Raw genomic sequence first — 18342 nt, 5'->3', positions numbered from 1 at the left:
ACTGCCCCTGCCCAGGCCTCAGCCCACGGAATTAACCGACCTGCTGACACCTCCCATTTTAATTACTCTCTCATTTGGCTCTCTGTCTGTCTGTCTGTCTGTCTGTCTCTCTGTCTCCCCCTCTGTTTCTCTCTTGTTATCATTTTTTGGTTTGTTTTGATTTTTTTTTAGATTTATTTATTTGTTTATTTATTTATTTATTTTATGTATGTGAGTACACTGTAGCTGTACAGATGGTTGTGAGCCTTCATGTATTGTTGGGAATTGAATTTCAGGACCTCTGCTCGCTCTGGTCAACCCCACTCGCTCCGGCCCAAAGATTTATTTATTATTATACATAAGTACACTGTAGCTGTCTTCTGACACACCAGAAGGGGACATCAGATCTCATTACAGATGGTTGTGAGCCACCATGTGGTTGCTAGGATTTGAACTAAGGACCTTTGGAAGAGCAGTTGGTGCTCTTAACCACTGAGCCATCTCTCCAGCCCCAGGTACCGAGTTCAAATCCTAGCAGCCACAACCATCTGTAACAAAATCTGATGCCCTGATGCCCTCTTCTGGAGTGTCTGAAGACAGCTACAGTGTACTTACATATAATAAATATATTTTTTTAAAGATTTATTTATTTATTTATTTAAAGTACACTGTAGCTGTCCTCAGACATTCCAGAAGAGGGAGTCAGATCTCATTACAGATGGTTGTGAGCCACCATGTGGTTGCTGGGATTTGAACTCCTGACCTTCGGAAGAGCAGTCGGGTGCTCTTACCCACTGAGCCATCTCACCAGCCCAATAAATAAATTTTTAAAAAGTATTACATTTATATATCTTATGGGGGTATGTGTGGGCGTGCACGTGTGCACATGCCACAGTGTGTGTGTGTGTGGAGGCCAGAGGACAATTTTTAGGGCTGTTTCTCACCATGTAGGTCCTAGAGATCTAACTGAGGTTGTGAGGCTTGCTGGCCAGCGCCTTTATCCACTGAGCCGTCCTGCCAGCCCTCTGTGCTTTCATCTTGACCTTGCAAACATCCGCTTCCCTGGTTTCTCCTTCTGTCACCCAGCACAACCGCTATCCCCACTGAAAGCAGCTTTGTACTGACTCACAACCGCTAAATGTAGCTGGCGAGAAATCACACAACGAAGGCTGCTTTCCTTGTAAATCCACAGCCACAAACCTCGAGTAAGCAGCTTGTGTGGTCCCCACCATTCCACTAGGAACCCTCCGCTCATGCCTGTCATTCCAGTGCTTGGGAAATAGGAGGAGGACCGGGAGGTCGAAGCCAGCTTTGGCTATAGAGCAAGTCTGAGGCCAGCCTGGGCTGCATGAAGCCCTGTCAGAAAAGAGAGGAAGAGGGAGGAATGAATGGGGGAAGAGAAGAGGGGAGAGAGTCAGTGTTACATAGGATACCTCGGGTGCCCACCTCTGCCTGTCTGTCCCCAGTGCATGTGTGTGCTCCTGTGTCTCCAGTGCATGTGTGTGCTCCTGTGTCTGCAGTGCATGTGTGTGCTCCTGTGTCTGCAGTGCATGTGTGTGCTCCTGTGTCTGCAGTGCATGTGTGTGCTCCTGTGTCTGCAGTGCATGTGTGTGCTCCTGTGTCTGCAGTGCATGTGTGTGCTCCTGTGTCTCCAGTGCATGTGTGTGCTCCTGTGTCTGCAGTGCATGTGTGTGCTCCTGTGTCTGCAGTGCATGTGTGTGCTCCTGTGTCTGCAGTGCATGTGTGTGCTCCTGTGTCTGCAGTGCATGTGTGTGCTCCTGTGTCTCCAGTGCATGTGTGTGCTCCTGTGTCTCCAGTGCATGTGTGTGCTCCTGTGTCTGCACTGGTTCCGCTTGGGACAGTGGCAGAAGTGTCCGGGCTGCCGGGGAGGCCTAGCATCCCAGATCCTGCTCTCTCTTCCCTGACAGCACCTTGCTTCTTCACCTCTCCTCTCATCCTTATGGAAAATCCCATCTTAGAACATGTGGCCCTCTCTTGACCTCCTCCTCCCATCCCAGGCCACCTCCCTCCTCCGCTCAGGGATTGGTTGCCAAGCTGCCCTTTCCTTCCTGGTGGTGTTGACCGAGTTGATTCACTGCTGTGCTGGGCTCCTGCCTGTGTCCCCCAGTGCTGGGCTCCTGCCTGGGTCCCCCTGTGCTGGGCTCCTGCCTGGGTCCCCCTGTGCTGGGCTCCTGCCTGGGTCCCCCTGTGCTGGGCTCCTGCCTGGGTCCTCCTATGCTGGGCTCCTGCCTGGGTCCCCCTGTGCTGGGCTCCTGCCTGGGTCCCCCTGAGCTGGGCTCCTGCCTGTGTCCCCCTGAGCTGGGCTTCTGCCTGGGTCCCCCTGTGCTGGGCTCCTGCCTTGTCCCCATGTGCTGGGCTCCTGCCTTGTCCCCCTGTGCTGGGCTCCTGCCTGGGTCCCCCTGTGCTGGGCTCCTGCCTGGGTCCCCCTGTGCTGGGCTCCTGCCTGGGTCCCCCTGTGCTGGGCTCCTGCCTGGGTCCCCCTGTGCTGGGCTCCTGCCTGGGTCCCCCTGTGCTGGGCTCCTGCCTGGGTCCCCCTGAGCTGGGCTCCTGCCTGTGTCCCCCTGAGCTGGGCTTCTGCCTGGGTCCCCCTGTGCTGGGCTCCTGCCTTGTCCCCATGTGCTGGGCTCCTGCCTGGGTCCCCCTGTGCTGGGCTCCTGCCTTGTCCCCCTGTGCTGGGCTCCTGCCTGGGTCCCCCTGTGCTGGGCTCCTGCCTCGGTCCCCCTGTGCTGGGCTCCTGCCTTGTCCCCCCCTGTGCTGGGCTCCTGCCTTGTCCCCCTGTGCTGGGCTCCTGCCTTGTCCCCCTGTGCTGGACTCCTGCCTGTGTCCCCCTGTGCTGGGCTCCTGCCTGTGTTCTCATCGTTGCTTTTCAGAAGCATTCTTCTTCCCTCTTCAGCTTTTCTCCAATCCTGTAAGAACCAGTTTCCTGTACCAACTGAGTGGCCTGTGTTTCCCTCTGTGGCCAGTGTGCAGTTCCTGTGTGTTTTGGGTATTTCCGGCCCTAGGCTACACTTCTGCCAATTGTTCATTGATGTGATTGTTATGGATATATTTGTTTGTTTGTTTGTGGTTTTCAAGACAGGGTTTCTCTATATATCTATCCTTGGCTGTCCTGGAACTCACTCTATAGACCAGGGTGACCTCGAACTCAGAAATCCATCTGCCTCTGCCTCTTGAGTGCTGGGATTAAAGGTGTGTGCCACCATTGCCTGGCGCTGTTATGGATTTATAAGAAGTCTTGTCATTAGACAAGGTGGATTCCTTCTTCAGGAGCATCTTTGAAATTTTTTTAAGATTTATTTTTAAATGTATTCATTTTAATGTATGTATAATGGTATTTTGCCTACATGGATGTCTGTGTACTACATGCATTCCTGGGTCCCATGAAGGTCAAAAGAGGGCATCAGATGCCCTAGAACTGGACTTACAGAATTTGTGAGCCACCAAATGGGTGCTGGGAATCTAACCGCATCCTCTGCACGAACAGTATGCACACCATGAGCAGTCTTTCAGCCCCATTTAGCTCCGCCCCCAGAGGAAGGGAGACAGAGTCAGGAAGCCCAAGTTCTATAGGATTCAAATTTCACTAGAACTCTGCAGCCAAGGATGACCTTGTTCTCTTCCTCCTCCTCCTTCTTCTTTTTTTTTTAAATAGATTTATTTTATGTATATGGGTACACTGTAGCTGTCTTCAGACACAACAGAAGAAGGCATCGGATCCCATTACAGATGGTTGTGAACCACTATATGGTTGCTGGGAATTGAACTCAGGACTTCTGGAAGAGTAGTCAGTGTTCTTAACCACTGAGTCATCTCTCCAGCCCCGACCTTGTACTTCTGACTCTTCTGCCTCAACCTTCTCTTGCCTCCTTCCTTCCTTCCTTCCTTCCTTCCTTCCTTCCTTCCTTCCTTCTTTCCTTCTTTTCTTTCTTTCTTTCTTTCTTTCTTTCTTTCTTTCTTTCTTTCTTTCTTTCTTTCTTCCTTCCTTTCTTTCTTCCTTTCTTTCTTGGTTTTTCAAGACAGGGTTTCTCTGTGCAGCTCTGGCTGTCTTGGAACTTGCTGTGTAGACCAGGCTGGCTTTGAACTCAGAGATCTGCCTGCCTCTGCCTGCTGAATGCTGGAATTAAAGGCAAGAGGCACTGCTGCCCAGGCAATCTGGGGATTTGCAATGTGCGTTCTGGGAATTGAACTTATGTCCTGTGGTTTCAGGGCAAGCTTTGCCAACTGAGCTATCTTCTCAGCCCTTTACTCTGGCCTTTATAGCTTTTTAGAGAAGATTATAATGTTTAAAGAGTTTTGAGATTTAGTATTTGGCACACCATCCTTCCACTGTAAGCACAGACTGACTTACCAAAATGCTTGTATCAGAAGTAGCTCAAGCGTTTAGATGCTTTTAGATTTTGACATATTTATATGTGTATATAGTAAGATATCTTTTTATTTCCATTTTATGTGTATGAGTGTTTTCCTGTATCTATTTCTGTGTACCACATGTATGCTGGGTCTGTGGAGAGCAGAAGAGGTCATCTGTTTCCCTGGGACTGGAGTTACAGTTGTGCGCCACCATGTAAGGTGTGGGAATTGAACCCGAATCTTCTGAAAGAGCAGTCATCATTCTTTTTTTTTTTTTTTTTTTTTTTAGATTTATTTATTTATTATATGTATAGCTGTCTTCAGACACTCCAGAAGAGGGAGTCAGATCTCATTACGGGTGGTTGTGAGCCACCATGTGGTTGCTGGGATTTGAACTCCGGACCTTCAGAAGAGCAGTCGGGTGCTCTTACCTGCTGAGCCATCTCACCAGCCCGCAGTCATCATTCTTAACCACTGAGCCGGTTCTCCAGGCCCCAAATAGTTTTAAAAATAACATTTATTTAATCAGTATATGTGTGTGTGTGATAGGTCAGAAGACAATCTGCAGGAGTCCTTTCCTTCCAATGTATGGGTTCCAGGATCAAACTCAGGTTGTTGCATTTGGTGGCAAAACTCCTTTACCCACAGAGCCATCTTCCAGCCCAGTATCTACTTTTAAAATCTTGTCTCTCAGCTGAATGTGGTGGCGCATGCCTTTGATCCCAGCCCTTGGCAGGCAGAGACAAGTGGCCTCTGAGTTAGAAGCCAGCCTGTGCTACAGAGTAAATTCAGGACAGACAGGGATACACAGAGAAACCCTGTCAGGGGAAAAAAAAAACAGACAAAAACAAACAAATACTTTCTTACCTCTTGAATTAATAATTAATATTTATGGGTACAATAAGGCACAGTTGCCTCTTTAAATGTATTTTGTAACCAGATTGACTTCTTTGTAGGCAATCAGATGATAATTCACTTGTTTCTTCCTGTCCCATTCTTCTTCCAACTTTTGTTACTTTTTCCTGCCTAGGACACTGGCTAGAAGAGCAATTAGGAGCCACCACTAACGGAGTCCTGGCTCTCCTTGTCTTTTTGTTGCTTAAGTTTCTAATGTTTATTTACTTTTGGGCCAAGGGGCTCACCCACAATGTCAAAGTATAACTTGTAAGAGTAGGTTCTCAGCTGGGCGTGGTGGCACACGCCTTTAATCCCAGCACTCGGGAGGCAGAGGCAGGTGGATTTCTGAGTTTGAGGCCAACCTGGTCTATAGAGTGAGTTCCAGGACAGCCAGGGCTACACAGAGAAACCCTGTCTGGAAAAACAAAACAAAACAAAACAAAAGAGTAGGTTCTCTTCTTTCCCGGGACTTGGGGATCGAACTCAGATCATCACGCTTGACCTCATGCACCTGTGGCTCACCTTCCCACGCCCAGTAATAAGTGTTTGTTGTAGGTTTCATTGTTGCAAACTTTGGGGGGAGTTGGGCAGTGAAAAGCGTGTGTGGTTCTGTTCTGTGGTGACAGAGATCAAATCCAGGGACTAAGCAAGCGATCTGCCACAGAGCCACATCCCTACCTGTCCATCATCCCTTCCCTTGGTTTTTGTTTTTTCAAAAAAAAAAAAAAGTTTCTATGGTCTGGAATTCATGATTGTCCTTCCTCTGCCTCCCAAGTGCCAAGTTATAGGTCATGCATTGCCATGCATGGTTTATAAGGTGCTGAGGTGCAGACCCAACGCTTTGTACAGTGGGTGTTCTAGGAGGCAAACACTTCACCAACTGAGCTACATCTCCCACCTTGATAAAAGTTTTCCTTTAGTTTTGTATTTTGTGTATGTGGGTAGGTGTTTGTGTACTCAATATAAGCCTGGTGCCCATGGAGGTCAGAATCGGGCAACAGATCCCCTGGAACTGGAGTTACAGACAGGTGTGAGTCACCATGTAGCTGCTGAGAATCAAACCTAGGAGCTTTGGAAGAGCAGCCAGTGGCCATCTCTCCAGCCCTTTGACTGAAATTTCATATGGCAGTTTCTTTTTCTTTCATTTTTGTCCTTTTTGTTGTTGTTGATGGTGGTGGTGGTGGTGGCGGCTGCTGCTGCGGCAGTGGTCCTAGTATTTTATGGGACCTTGTTCCTTTGTGTAGCCCTGGCTGTCCTGGAACTCTTTCTGTAGACTGGGCTAGCCTTAAACTCAGAGAGATCCGCCTGCCTCTGCCTCCCCAGTGCTGGGATTAAAGGCAAGTGCCACCACTGCCCGGCTCAGCTCCTGAGTGAGCTCTGCCTATTCATTCTAAAACAGCCCCTTTCTCTGTGTTTTCTTGGAGAGTTTGCATAAGGAGAGATGACTCATTGGGTAGAATGTCTGGCTGCCGGACCTGTCTTTCCTCTTCTATTTCCAGCACCTAGGGCCCTGTGTGTACAGAACAAGCGCTCTATGCTGAGATGCACCCCCAGCAGGCGCCCCCTAGTTGTGTGTGTATGTATGTGTGTATGTATGTATGTATGTATGTATTTATTTGAAGTGTATGAGTGTTTTGTCTGTATAGCTATCTGATAGGAACATGCTTGGCTGGTTCCTACAGAAGCTAGACTCGCACAGCAGAGCCCCTGAAACTGGAGTTACAGACCATTATAAGCTTCCATGTGGGTGCTGGGAACTGAACCCTGGTCCTCTGGAAGAGCCGCACGCCAGTGCTCTTAATTGCCCAGCCATCTCTCTAGCCCCATAAGAGACTTTATAATAATCTAGTTTGATTTTCTAAATGACATTTTTCTTTGAAGTGCTAGGGGTTCATGTGTCACTGAAGCACAGGGAGGTCAGAGGGTGGCTTTGAGGGACTCAGTTTTTTTCTTCTACCTTGTGGATCCTAGGGGTCAAAGCTCCTACGATCCACCTTTACCTGCTGACCCACCGCACCAGCTTAACACATTAATGTGTATTTCAGTTCATTTACTTCCTTTCTTTCTTCCCTCCCTCCTTCCTCTTTTTTTTTTTAAGATTTATTTATTATTTTATCTAAGTATACTGTAGTTGTCTTCAGACACCCCAGAAGAGGGCATCAGATCTCATTACAGATGGTTGTGAGCCACCATGTGGTTGCTGGGATTGGAACTCAGGACCTTTGGAAGAGCAGAGAGTGCTCTTAACTACTGTGCCATCTATCCAGCCCCTTTCTTTCTTCCTTTCTTCCTTCCTTCCTTCCTTCCTTCCTTCCTTCCTTCCTTCCTTCCTTCCTTCCTTCTTTTAATAGGGTCTTTTACTCTGCAATCCAGGTTAGCCTGAAATTCACAGCCATCCTCATATCTAGTAAATTTTCCTCACTGTGGGTTGAACATCTTGAGAGTACACTCTATGTGTTTTGTTTCATTTTGTTTCATTTTGTTTCATTGAGACACAGGGTCTCCTGAAGCCCAGGCCAGCCTTGAGCTGGCTGTGTAGCTGAGGTTGGCCTCGGCCTCCTCTTCCTGTCTCTACCCACAGGGATCACAGACTCAAGCCACCAGCCTGGCCTTACTTTTTTTGTGTTATAGGTGTTAGTTTTTCAAGACGTTGACTCAGACCTAGGGTCTCACATGTATCACAAAGGCTCTGTCATTGAGCCTGGCCTGGTGTGCAGTGCTGTGCTTAGCTGATCTGAACAATGCAGGATTTTAGGGTGTCTCCCTTGGTTTGCCCTTCTCTTTATGAACAATTTTTGCTTGCCATAAGTTAAATGTTATCGTTATCATGTGAGCTTGGATTCTCTGCAGAGTAGTGACAACTGTCACATTCTCAGACCTGTCATCTGGGCTCATATTCTCTACCTAAAATGTCTTTTTAAAAAGTTTTTGTTGGGGAGCTGGAGAGATGGCTCAGTGGTTAAGAGTACCTACTGTACTTCTGAAGGTCCTGAGTTCAATTCCCAGCAACCACATGGTGGCTCACAACCATCTGCAATGGGATCTGATACCCACTTCTGGTGCATCTGAAGACAGCTACAGTGTACTTAGATACAATAATAAATAAATTTTTAAAAAAAGTTTTTGTTGGGCTGGAGAGATGGCTCATTGGTTAAGAAAGCACACTGCTCTTCCAAGAGACTCCAGTTTAGATCCCTGTACATTGGTCAGTGTCTCACAGAGCCTGTACCTCCAGCTCCAGGCGATCTCACGCCCTCTTCTGCCCTCTGTGGGTACTGCACTCGTGTGCACATACCCACCCCTACATGCATCATTAGAAACAAGACAAATGTGTATGTGTGTGTGCATATGTGTTCATATGTGCCATCATGACCAGCCTGGGTGAATGACTGGTCTAAGGCACCAGACTCAAAGTTTCTTCTTGTAAAGGCACTGAGAAAACCAGGCACTGGCTACTCCACTAGGGCTCAGCTTGCTGCCACAATCCCAGGTCAACTAGCTTGCTTCTTTTTAGAACCCAGGACCTTGAGCACGCCAGTGCTCATTGAGTTATCATAAATCTGCACCTCCTCCAGCTTACTTCTTTGTAATTATCCTGATAATTCACCTACTGCCCCTTCTGGAAGAGGCGTCTCGTCCATCTGCTTTCCTGTCTTCTGACACTCACAGCGCGTCTGTAACCACAGTATTGAATGAATAGGAGTGAGGTGTAAGGGAGGGTTGAGAAGCCCTGCCCTGCTTGCCTCTGATCGTCCTCTCCTCTCCTCCTGCAGCTACCTTCTGGGTAAACCCCCAGTTCAAGATCCGGTTGGAGGAGGTGGATGACGCAGACGACTATGACAACCGGGAGTCGGGCTGCAGCTTCTTGCTGGCCCTCATGCAGAAACACCGCCGCAGGGAGCGTCGCTTTGGCCGGGACATGGAGACCATCGGTTTTGCAGTGTACCAGGTTAGCCAGGGGTGGACCCACCTCTGCCTACGGCAGCGAGCATCCACCAGGAGATGCCCAGGTGCATCCTGAGGGCCTGAAAGGCTGACAGCTGAGGCTCTGGTGCAGGAAGGAGCTCCTAAATTAGCTACAGAGAGGGCGAAGGAGTCGGTTGGCTACAGGAAAGGAAGGTTCCAGGGAAGAGGTGGCTGTAGCTCCGTGTGCTACAGCCTCTGGGGTCAGACTGTGGGCTCAGCTTTGTAACAAAGTGGAGTACTCGTGGAGCAAGCCTGTGAACAGGCCTCTGGAGCAGGGGGAAGGTCTGCTACCCAGAGAGAGGCTGTTCAAGGACTTAGTACTTCTGCCTACTGCTGCTGCTGCAGCTGCTTCTTCATTCTCCTTCCTTCCTCCTCCTCCTCCTCCTCCTCTTCCTCCGGGTTGAGCCACACCCTAGCTGTCCTGTAATTCACTCTGTAGACCAGGCTGGCTTCAAACTCAGAGATCCGCCTGCCACTGCCTCCCAAGTGCTGAGATTAAAGGCGAGCGCCACTGCCCAACCTCCCTTGCTTCTTATTCTTTGATTCAACATAGAGATGGAAACTTCTTGATCTCTCTTGACAGAGTAGAGGAAGGCCATAGCCTTGGTCTATACCCAGAACCCCTGGCAGCAGATGAAATGTGGTCTCTGATGTCCCTGGGGTTGGTTTATCACACTGTGATTGCCACCTGGCAGCTGTTTTAAGCAGCGTTGATTCAGAGGCTCAGGTCACCGGTCCCTGTTCTTTCACTGGGAGGATAGGTCTGTGTCATCAATGGCCCATTTTCTGTCCTCTGGGCTCCCTCCATTGAGAGCACTGGACCATCATGCGTGTTTGTCCTAGCCCTGGGCAAACATGCATTATCTCTCTGTCTCTCTTGCAGGTCCCTCGGGAGGTAGGTGGTGTGGTTCTCTCCACTCGCTCGCTTCATCAGCCCCTGAACTTAGCAGCCTGATGGGAGGAGCATGGCGAAGTCAGCGGTACCACACATAAAGAAACATCAGGGAAATGTCACCTTGTCACTGCCTGAAAAATGTTTCTCCCAATTCTTTTTTTTTTTTTAATATTTTTTATTAGGTATTTTCCTCATTTACATTTCCAATGCTATCCCAAAAGTCCTCCATACCCTCCCCCCCCGCCCAGTTTCTCCCAATTCTTGTTCACCAAGTAGGACAGTCATTGCAGGAGCAGGGAGCAAAGATTGGGTTTGAACCCCTGTCCTCAGATCCCCACTCAGCCTGCATACAGGCCAGCTTCTATCTGTCCTGCTGTCCGCATGGAAAAAATGCTAATCCAGTGCAGGGTGGGGTAAGGAGCAGGAGTCACTGGGCTGAGTGGTCTAGACTCTTCAACAGTCACTTAAGCCTTGAGCCTCGGGGTTTGTATTGAGCCACGGCACTTCCCGGATGTGCATGGTGGCTCATGCCTGGAATCCCAGCACTTGGGAGGGAAAGGCAGGAGGATGGGTTATCCTGGGCTATAAACAGGGGTCAGGACCAGCCTAGGCTACTTGAGACCCTGTTTTCGTGGAGGGAAAGTAGAATAGTGTTTTCTCCGGGGCCATCAAGATGGTCAGCAAAGTCACCAGTCAGCTTCATGCAAGGCACGGTGACCCAGGGAGCACTCCAAAGAGTGATATGGCATGATGGCATCTTAGATTTATTTTTCAGTGTGTGAGACTGAGCCTAGGCTCTATGGAAGCAGTGAACCAGTGCTTGTGTGCGTGTGTGCGTGGTTGTGTGCATGTCTGAGTGAGCATGTGTGTCTGTGTGTGTGAGTGTGTCTGTATGTGTGTGAGTAAGGCACACATGCCACATCATCACGAGTGTAGAGATAAGAGAGTGACTGAGGGCTGCTTCTCTCCCTCCTCCTCTATGTGACTTCAAGGATGGAATCAGGCTTGGGTCACAGCGAGCTCACTTGTTGAGCCGTCTGAACAATGCCTGCATCATAGTGTTTTTGGAGTCCCTTATCTGCAGTCAGATTTTCTTTTCTTTTGTTTTATTTCATTTCTTTCTTATTTATTTATTTTTTTGTTTTGTTTTTGTTTTTTTTTTTTTTTTGGTTTTTCGAGACAGGGTTTCTCTGTATAGCCCTGGCTGTCCTGGAACTCACTTTGTAGACCAGGCTGGCCTCGAACTCAGAAATCCGCCTGCCTCTGCCTCCCGAGTGCTGGAATTAAAGGTGTGCGCCACCACGCCCGGCTTCTCATTTATTTTTGAAATAGGGTTTTATGTACCACAGGCTGGCCTTAAACTCACTATGGAGCTGAGGGTGACTTTGAATTCCTGATCCTCCTGCCTCTACTCCTTGAGTGATGGGGTTACAGGTGTGCCCCATCATACCTGATTTAGGGCACCACTGGCAACCAAAACCAGGGCCTAGGGCTGGTGAAATGTCTGGGTAGATAAAGACTCTTGACCCCAAGCCCGATGAACTGAGTCCAATCTCTAGAACCCACATGGTGAGAGGAGAGGAGAGGAGAGGGGAGACTCCTACAAGGTTACTTCAGACCGACACTCTCACACCTTCGCATTTCACCCCTCCCCCAACCGCACAAACAAACAAACAAACAAACCCTGGGGGGAGGTAGCAGTGCCCTGTACTTGTCTGCCTTTAGATGCCAGCCCAGGCACTCACCTACAGGTAAGTGACTTACCAGGGTCTCACAGGCTGCGGGCATGACTTGCTAGCTAGCTAGGACTTGCAGTCTAGGCCTGGGCCAGCATCTAAAGGTAGACAGAGTGGACCCTGCAGCCCCCCGCTTGCTTCTTTTCTCCTGCCAGCTGGCGGGTCAGCCTGTGCACTTGAAGCGTGATTTCTTCCTGGCCAACGCTTCTCGGGCGCAGTCAGAGCACTTCATCAACCTTCGGGAAGTCAGCAACCGTATCCGCCTGCCGCCCGGGGAGTACATAGTGGTGCCCTCCACCTTCGAGCCCAACAAAGAAGGCGACTTCCTGCTGCGCTTCTTCTCAGAGAAGAAGGCTGGGACCCAGTGAGTAGCAGACCCCCATCCTCTCCCACCTCCCTATCTCCCCAGGCCCCTCTGACTGACCCTCTTCTCTGCTCTGCAGGGAACTAGATGACCAGATCCAGGCCAACCTCCCTGATGAGGTACGTGGTCCCTTTGTCTCCCCTGGTATTCGATGGGAGGTGGGCTCCAGACAGGAGTCCTTAAGAGCAATACTGGTTCTTAGTTTGCCCAGCTCTTTACAGTTCACTAGGGCCTGTGGTGATGATGGCGGCATTTTAAGCTCCGTCTGTTTATCTTGCTTCTCCATCATTACCTCTTCTAGGTCCTTCTGAGTGGTAAGCACAGGCACAGAGAGGCTGATGAGTTTGCCTCCGTTCACACAGCAGGGCCCCTAACCCAAACTTTCCAACGCTGGACTGACTTGTACCCAGCATTTTAGCTACAAGAGTTCTAGGCAGAGGGCTGATCCCATTTTGCAGGTTAGAAGAGTGAGGCTCAGAGAGATAGAGTGACTCATAACTGTGAGTGTCGCGCCCCACCTCCAAATGCTATTCTTTCTGGCAAGAGCTGGGCCTCAGTACCCTTAACCTAATTCTCTCCGTTTCGTGTACAGAAAGTTCTCTCTGAAGAGGAGATTGATGACAACTTCAAGACCTTGTTCAGCAAGTTGGCAGGGGATGTAAGTCAAGGCCTGGCAGGGATGATAAGATGGGGAGCCCCTGTGTGAAGTGGGGGAACCCCACAGGTGCCATCCTTCTCTTCCCCTAGGACATGGAGATCAGCGTCAAGGAGCTACAGACCATCTTGAACAGGATCATTAGCAAACGTAAGGACCCCCACCCACCCACCCATCCCCGGGTCCTGTTCCCAAACCACTCCAATTGTCACGCTCTCGTTCCTGCATGGAGCTGAACCCCACACCTTGGTCAGGGTGGCTGGCGAGGTTTCCATTGCCTGGCCCCATTCACCATTCCTATCCCAGACTCCTCACTAACCTCCTCCACTCCAGTCTACACCTAAGCTCTGTGGCCTTAGGGAGAACAGACAACCTAGAGTGGCGCCAGCCACGGGTGCTCAAAGCCAGTGAAAAGGCAAGGGTGCACCTCCAGGCCAGGCCGCGTGTCTCGGGAAGCAGAATAAGACCAAATCCCAGGCCCTCTCCTGACTTTCCCTTCCCGTCCTGGCTTCCGCTGCTGCAAGTGGACATCAGCCTGTTGCCTGTGGCTTGTTGTGCCTGACCTCTGTCTGCACACCTCTCTCTCTCAGCCCAGGAGGTCTCCCCGGCCCTACCCTGCCAGCGAAGCTTTATTTACCATCCCCAGCCTGCAGCCTGTACCTGTCCTGTCCGCTCCTCTCCACCTAATCTCTTGTGTGTCTACTCAGTCCTTTCTTCCTTTCATTCTGGGCCAGTTGGTGGGTACAGACCTGGCTTCTGAGACACAGAAATGCTCTGCTGTTTCTCATGAAAACAGCACCCCCAACTCTCCCCCCGCCCCCCATGCTCTGCTGGTCTCAACGCCCATGGCAGGATTGGAGCTTTCCTACCACTGGTCAGTCCAGAGCTCCAGGCATGGTGGGTTCTGAAAGACTTCATACTTGAGCTCCTGGAACGCGTCCCTTCTATAGCCCTGTCATCTCTCGCTTGGCAGATGAGGACATCAAATGCCCTGCTCTGTCACCCTCCACTCTATACCCTTGAGTTAGGGTCTCTCGGCCAGCAAGCCCCAGCAATCCTCTTGCTTCAGCCCCCAACATCACTGCACTTACAGATTGTCTGAGTGTAGGAGTGTGTGTGTGTGCATGCATGTGTGATAGAGAGTGTGCGGGTGTATGTGTGTGTGGATGCTGTGGGCTTTAAATTTTTTATTATATTTTTATTTTATATGTATAAATGTTTGCATGCATGCATGCATGTAAATATACCACATGCATGGATCACACCCCTTGCATCTGGAGTTGGGAGCCACCATCATTTGGGCATCAAACCCAAGTCCTCTGCAAGAGAAGCCAGCGCTCTTAACTCCTAAGCCATCTCCCCAGTTTCCCCCTTTCCTCTTCCTTTCTTTTCTTTTTAAAACAGGGTCTATATAGCTGAGGCTGGCCTCGAACTCCTCCTCCTCCTGCTCCTCCTCCTCCTCCCAACTGCCGTGGTTACAGGCATGCATCACCATGCTTCCTTTATGCAGTCATGGGAATCTAGCCCAGGGCTTCATGTGTGCCAGGCAAGCACTCTATCAATTGAGTGATATCCTCAGCCCCCCAAAACTGTTTGTTGTTTGTTTCAGACAAAGACCTGCGCACTAATGGCTTCAGCCTGGAGTCGTGCCGCAGCATGGTGAACCTCATGGATGTATCCTTCCACCTACTCTGGTGTCTGGTGGAGTTTGGGGTGGAGGATAAGGCTGTCCACCTGTCCTACGAGCAGCTGAAATGCTTAGGCAGAGCCAGGAGAGTGTGGATGTGGTCAGGCCTCACGTTCAAACACCTTCCTGGATAGCTTGCAGTTGGCCAGCAAAGGAAACTCTGAGTCAGAGGTCTTGTGGGAAGTGGAGCAAGAACTCGGTCCCTATTTGGCCCTAAGGCTGGTAGCTCTCCCACTCTGCTTCACTGTATCTGATACACACAACAACGCTGGCTGAGAGCTGCAGAGAGCTGCAGGGAGCTACAGGGAGCTGCTGTTGTCTCTCCCCTCCACAGCCAGGCTCCCTTCCACCCAGGCCTCCCTCTCACATAAGTACTTTAAGCTGAGTAGTTTCCTTCTTAACATCTGCCAAGCGAGATGGCAACGGGAAGCTGGGTCTGGTGGAGTTCAACATCCTGTGGAACCGCATCCGAAATTACCTGGTAGGTGGCAGGAGGTTCCCTGGCTGGGTTCTACTGGCCCTCTGTGGCCTCAGTCATGGCATGGCCGGGCCTGGTTGCAGAGCCCAGGCTAGCTACATAGCCAGCCTTCCCAACAGAGCTTCCTTTCCGCATGTGACTCCTTTCCCATCCAAGCCTACGGGTCTCAGCAAATGGCCATTCCCCATGCCGCTGAGCAGCAGCTGACTCACTCGGCCCCACCCTTTATCCTTCCACACAGACCATCTTCCGGAAGTTTGACCTGGACAAGTCTGGCAGCATGAGTGCCTATGAGATGAGGATGGCCATCGAGGCTGCAGGTGAGGCCTGAGGCTGATGGCCCCACTGCTCCTGAACCCCAGGCAGCCTCCCTGCCAGTGGAGCACCCACCTGGCTGGCCCTTGTCCCTGGGAGATGGTAGTACTAAAGGTGCTGTGGTTGCTAAGCTACGGACTTTATCTGGGCTCTTCCCTTTCCTCTCCTTGTAGCTTACCAAGAACAAGGGCCTTTTCATTCATTTCTGCATGTGTGTGTATGTGTGTGTGTGGTGTGTGCATGTATGTACCTATGTTCATATGTGTGTGGACACACATAAAAGCCAGAGGGTGATATCATCTGTCTTCCTTCATTACTGTTGCTGAGACAGGGCCTCTCACTGAACCTGGATCTCACAGATTAGCCTAGTTTGGCTATCCAGTTTCCCCAGGGAATCCTGTCTGCCTCCCCAGTGAAGGCTGGGATTACTGGCAAACTACCAAGTTTCCTTGGCTTTTATGTGGATTCTAGGAACCCAGTCTTGGTCCTCAAGCTTTCGTGAGGGATGCTTTATCCACTGAGCCATCAAACAGAGCCCTTTGTTATTGCTAATGTGAAGAAGAGAAAAGTAATTCTTAGGAGAGTGACTGAGTCTGGGTCACATGACTGGAGCAGGCAGGGTGAGGATGGGCCGGTACAGGCTCCAAGCTCCAGTTAGGCAGGTGTAGGACTCTCCCACACTGGCCTGCGTAAAAACAAGTATGGCCAGATGTCTAGATCCTCTGCAGCCAGCGTGTGATTTTCTGGGGTGTTCTTGGGGTGATGTTCCCATGTTCCCCTTGGGCCTGGCCCTCACTTGCCTAGCCCCTCCTAGCTTCTTTTGTTTTGTTGTTGCTGTTATTTATTTTATGTAATCCCATTACAGATGGCTGTGAGCTACTATGTGGTTGCTGGGAATTGAACTCATGACCTCTTAACCTCTGAGCCATCTCCTCCAGCCTGGCCCCCATGCAGCCCCCACCCTGCCCTCCATCCCCACCCCAGCTCTACCCAAGAGGTCTTGCAGCACATCTTCTCAGAGCAGCTCCTCCCGGCCCAAGCTGGCTGCCCCTGCTCCAGCCCTCACTTGCCCATCCCCTCTCTGCTCAGGCTTCAAGCTTAACAAGAAGCTGCATGAACTCATAATCACCCGCTACTCGGAGCCCGACCTGGCCGTGGACTTTGACAACTTTGTGTGCTGTCTTGTGCGGCTGGAGACCATGTTCCGTGAGTGTCCCCAGTGGACCCCACTTCACCACAAAGCATACAGTGTTCCTCATGAGGCATAGAGGGGCAAGTGGGGTGGAGGCTGAAGGAGAACAGAGGACTCTTATACGGGTGCATGGAGCACGGAGCGTGTACGGAGGGGGGGCCTAAGGGGACCTCTTTGGACAGGAAGCGTTATGACTTTGAGGGGCAATAACTTGGGGTGCGTGGGAAGTGGGAGATAGTCTTGGCTGAACATTAACTGTCTGGCTGGTGTCCCAGATTTAACTCATTTTTCTTGAACACAGGGTTTTTCAAACTTCTGGACACAGACCTGGATGGTGTTGTGACCTTTGATCTATTTAAGGTGAGATAATCCCCCCTGTTCACCCAACCCGACCAGGACAGGCGTCCACGGCCTTGGAACAAGGCTTCAAATCTGGACCCCAGTCTTGGAAGCTTCTGAAGCCTGGGGGGTGGGGGATGAAGAAGGGGAGGCCAGGCTTCTAGAAGCTGGTGGGAACCAGCAGCCTAACGTTCCAGAGTAGAGAAATGAGACAGCTGCTGCTGACTGTGGCGGTGACTCAGGCCCAACCCGAGGGAGGCAGAGACAGGTGGAGTTCTGGGAGTTTGAGGCTAGCCTGGTCTACAGAGTGAGTTCCAGGACAGCCATGGACTGTCCTTGTCTCAAAAAAAAACAGAGAAAAGCCAAACATACACACATACAGAGAGAGAGAGAGAGAGAGAGAGAGAGAGAGAGAGAGAGAGAGAGAGGAAGAAGAGGAGGAGGAGGAGGAGGAGAAGAAGGAGAAGCGAACACCCCTGTTGAGGGCATAAATATTATAAATATTGCTTGGTGATGGCTGAGCCCAGTCTGCAGTCTGTCCTCTGGGATGGGTGATGGGTAAAGGAAGAAGCTGACTGGCCATGTGTCCTGCAGCTCCAAGTAACCTGTCTGTCTTGCCCTGCAGTGGCTCCAGCTGACTATGTTTGCCTGAAGTGGGGAATCGCTCCGCTCCAGTTGCCTTTGTTCTTCCATTCTTCCTCTGCCAAGCCACGCCTCCCCGCCAAGCCACGCCTCCCCGCCGTGCCACTCCAGACTACACCAGCTTCTGGTGCCTTCCTCAGAACAGGAAGGAAGGCACCCTTGTCCTCCTGTTCCCCTTGTCCTCCTGTCCTTTCACCTCCCCACTACCTCTGTTCGACTGCTCTGGGCAGTCACGGGGCCCTCCCTGCCCCTGTAGTCAGACTGGGCACCCTGACCCCTGCTCAGGGCTAAGACCAGGAAGACAGCTCCCTGCTCATCCCTGCCTCGGGGCAGGGGCAGGGGCAGGGGCAGGGGCAGGGGCAGGGGCAGGGGCAGGGGCAGGCACCCCTGCCTCCCCCTCGCTGCTACTGTCCGGATGTGAGTCTTGCCTAATCTGTGGAGGCTCTAGCCCCTGTCATCCCCTAGAGCTGCAGACTTCATAACCACTAGCTAGCTCCCTGTCTGCACCCGGGTGTTGAAGGCCTCACCTCACTGTGGGAGCCCCACAGCCAGACTCACCTTCCTGTGCCTTCTGTGCAGCAGCCAAGATCCCTCTGCAAACCAAACTACACCTCTCCTAGCCTGTGTGCCCACCAGGAACTTCCTGGCCCCGAGGGTGCTCAGGCCCTCCCCATCCCCGACCCCTCTCCCTCTCTTTTTTTGTATATATACTGGTCATTTTCAAGGGAATGCCTGAGGGATGAGTGTACTGGTTATGGAGGAACTGGGGGTGGGGTAGGGAGGTCCCGTGTTTCAGTGCAGTGAGAAAATAAAATGAAAGGCTGTA

General features: G+C 50.9%; 1 protein-coding gene across 2 annotated transcripts in view; it reads left to right on the top strand.

The window, feature by feature from the left end:
• The window catches only part of Capn1 (calpain 1), a 27281-nt gene extending 8939 nt beyond the window's left edge, over window positions 1-18342 (top strand). For both annotated transcript variants that reach the window (NM_001110504.1, NM_007600.3), the window contains 12 exon segments: window positions 9021-9196; window positions 10097-10108; window positions 12000-12208; window positions 12288-12327; window positions 12801-12866; window positions 12956-13013; window positions 14473-14537; window positions 14963-15031; window positions 15270-15348; window positions 16433-16549; window positions 16837-16895; window positions 17500-18342. In NM_001110504.1, the coding sequence (NP_001103974.1) occupies window positions 9021-9196; window positions 10097-10108; window positions 12000-12208; window positions 12288-12327; window positions 12801-12866; window positions 12956-13013; window positions 14473-14537; window positions 14963-15031; window positions 15270-15348; window positions 16433-16549; window positions 16837-16895; window positions 17500-17526 (977 nt within the window). In that variant the 3' untranslated portion in view covers window positions 17527-18342.

Source organism: Mus musculus, chromosome 19, assembly GCF_000001635.26.
Source record: "Mus musculus strain C57BL/6J chromosome 19, GRCm38.p6 C57BL/6J".
Taxonomy (NCBI): domain Eukaryota; kingdom Metazoa; phylum Chordata; class Mammalia; order Rodentia; family Muridae; genus Mus; species Mus musculus.
The sequence above is the reverse complement of the archived record's forward strand: the minus strand, read 5'-3'. Positions and strand labels throughout refer to the sequence as shown.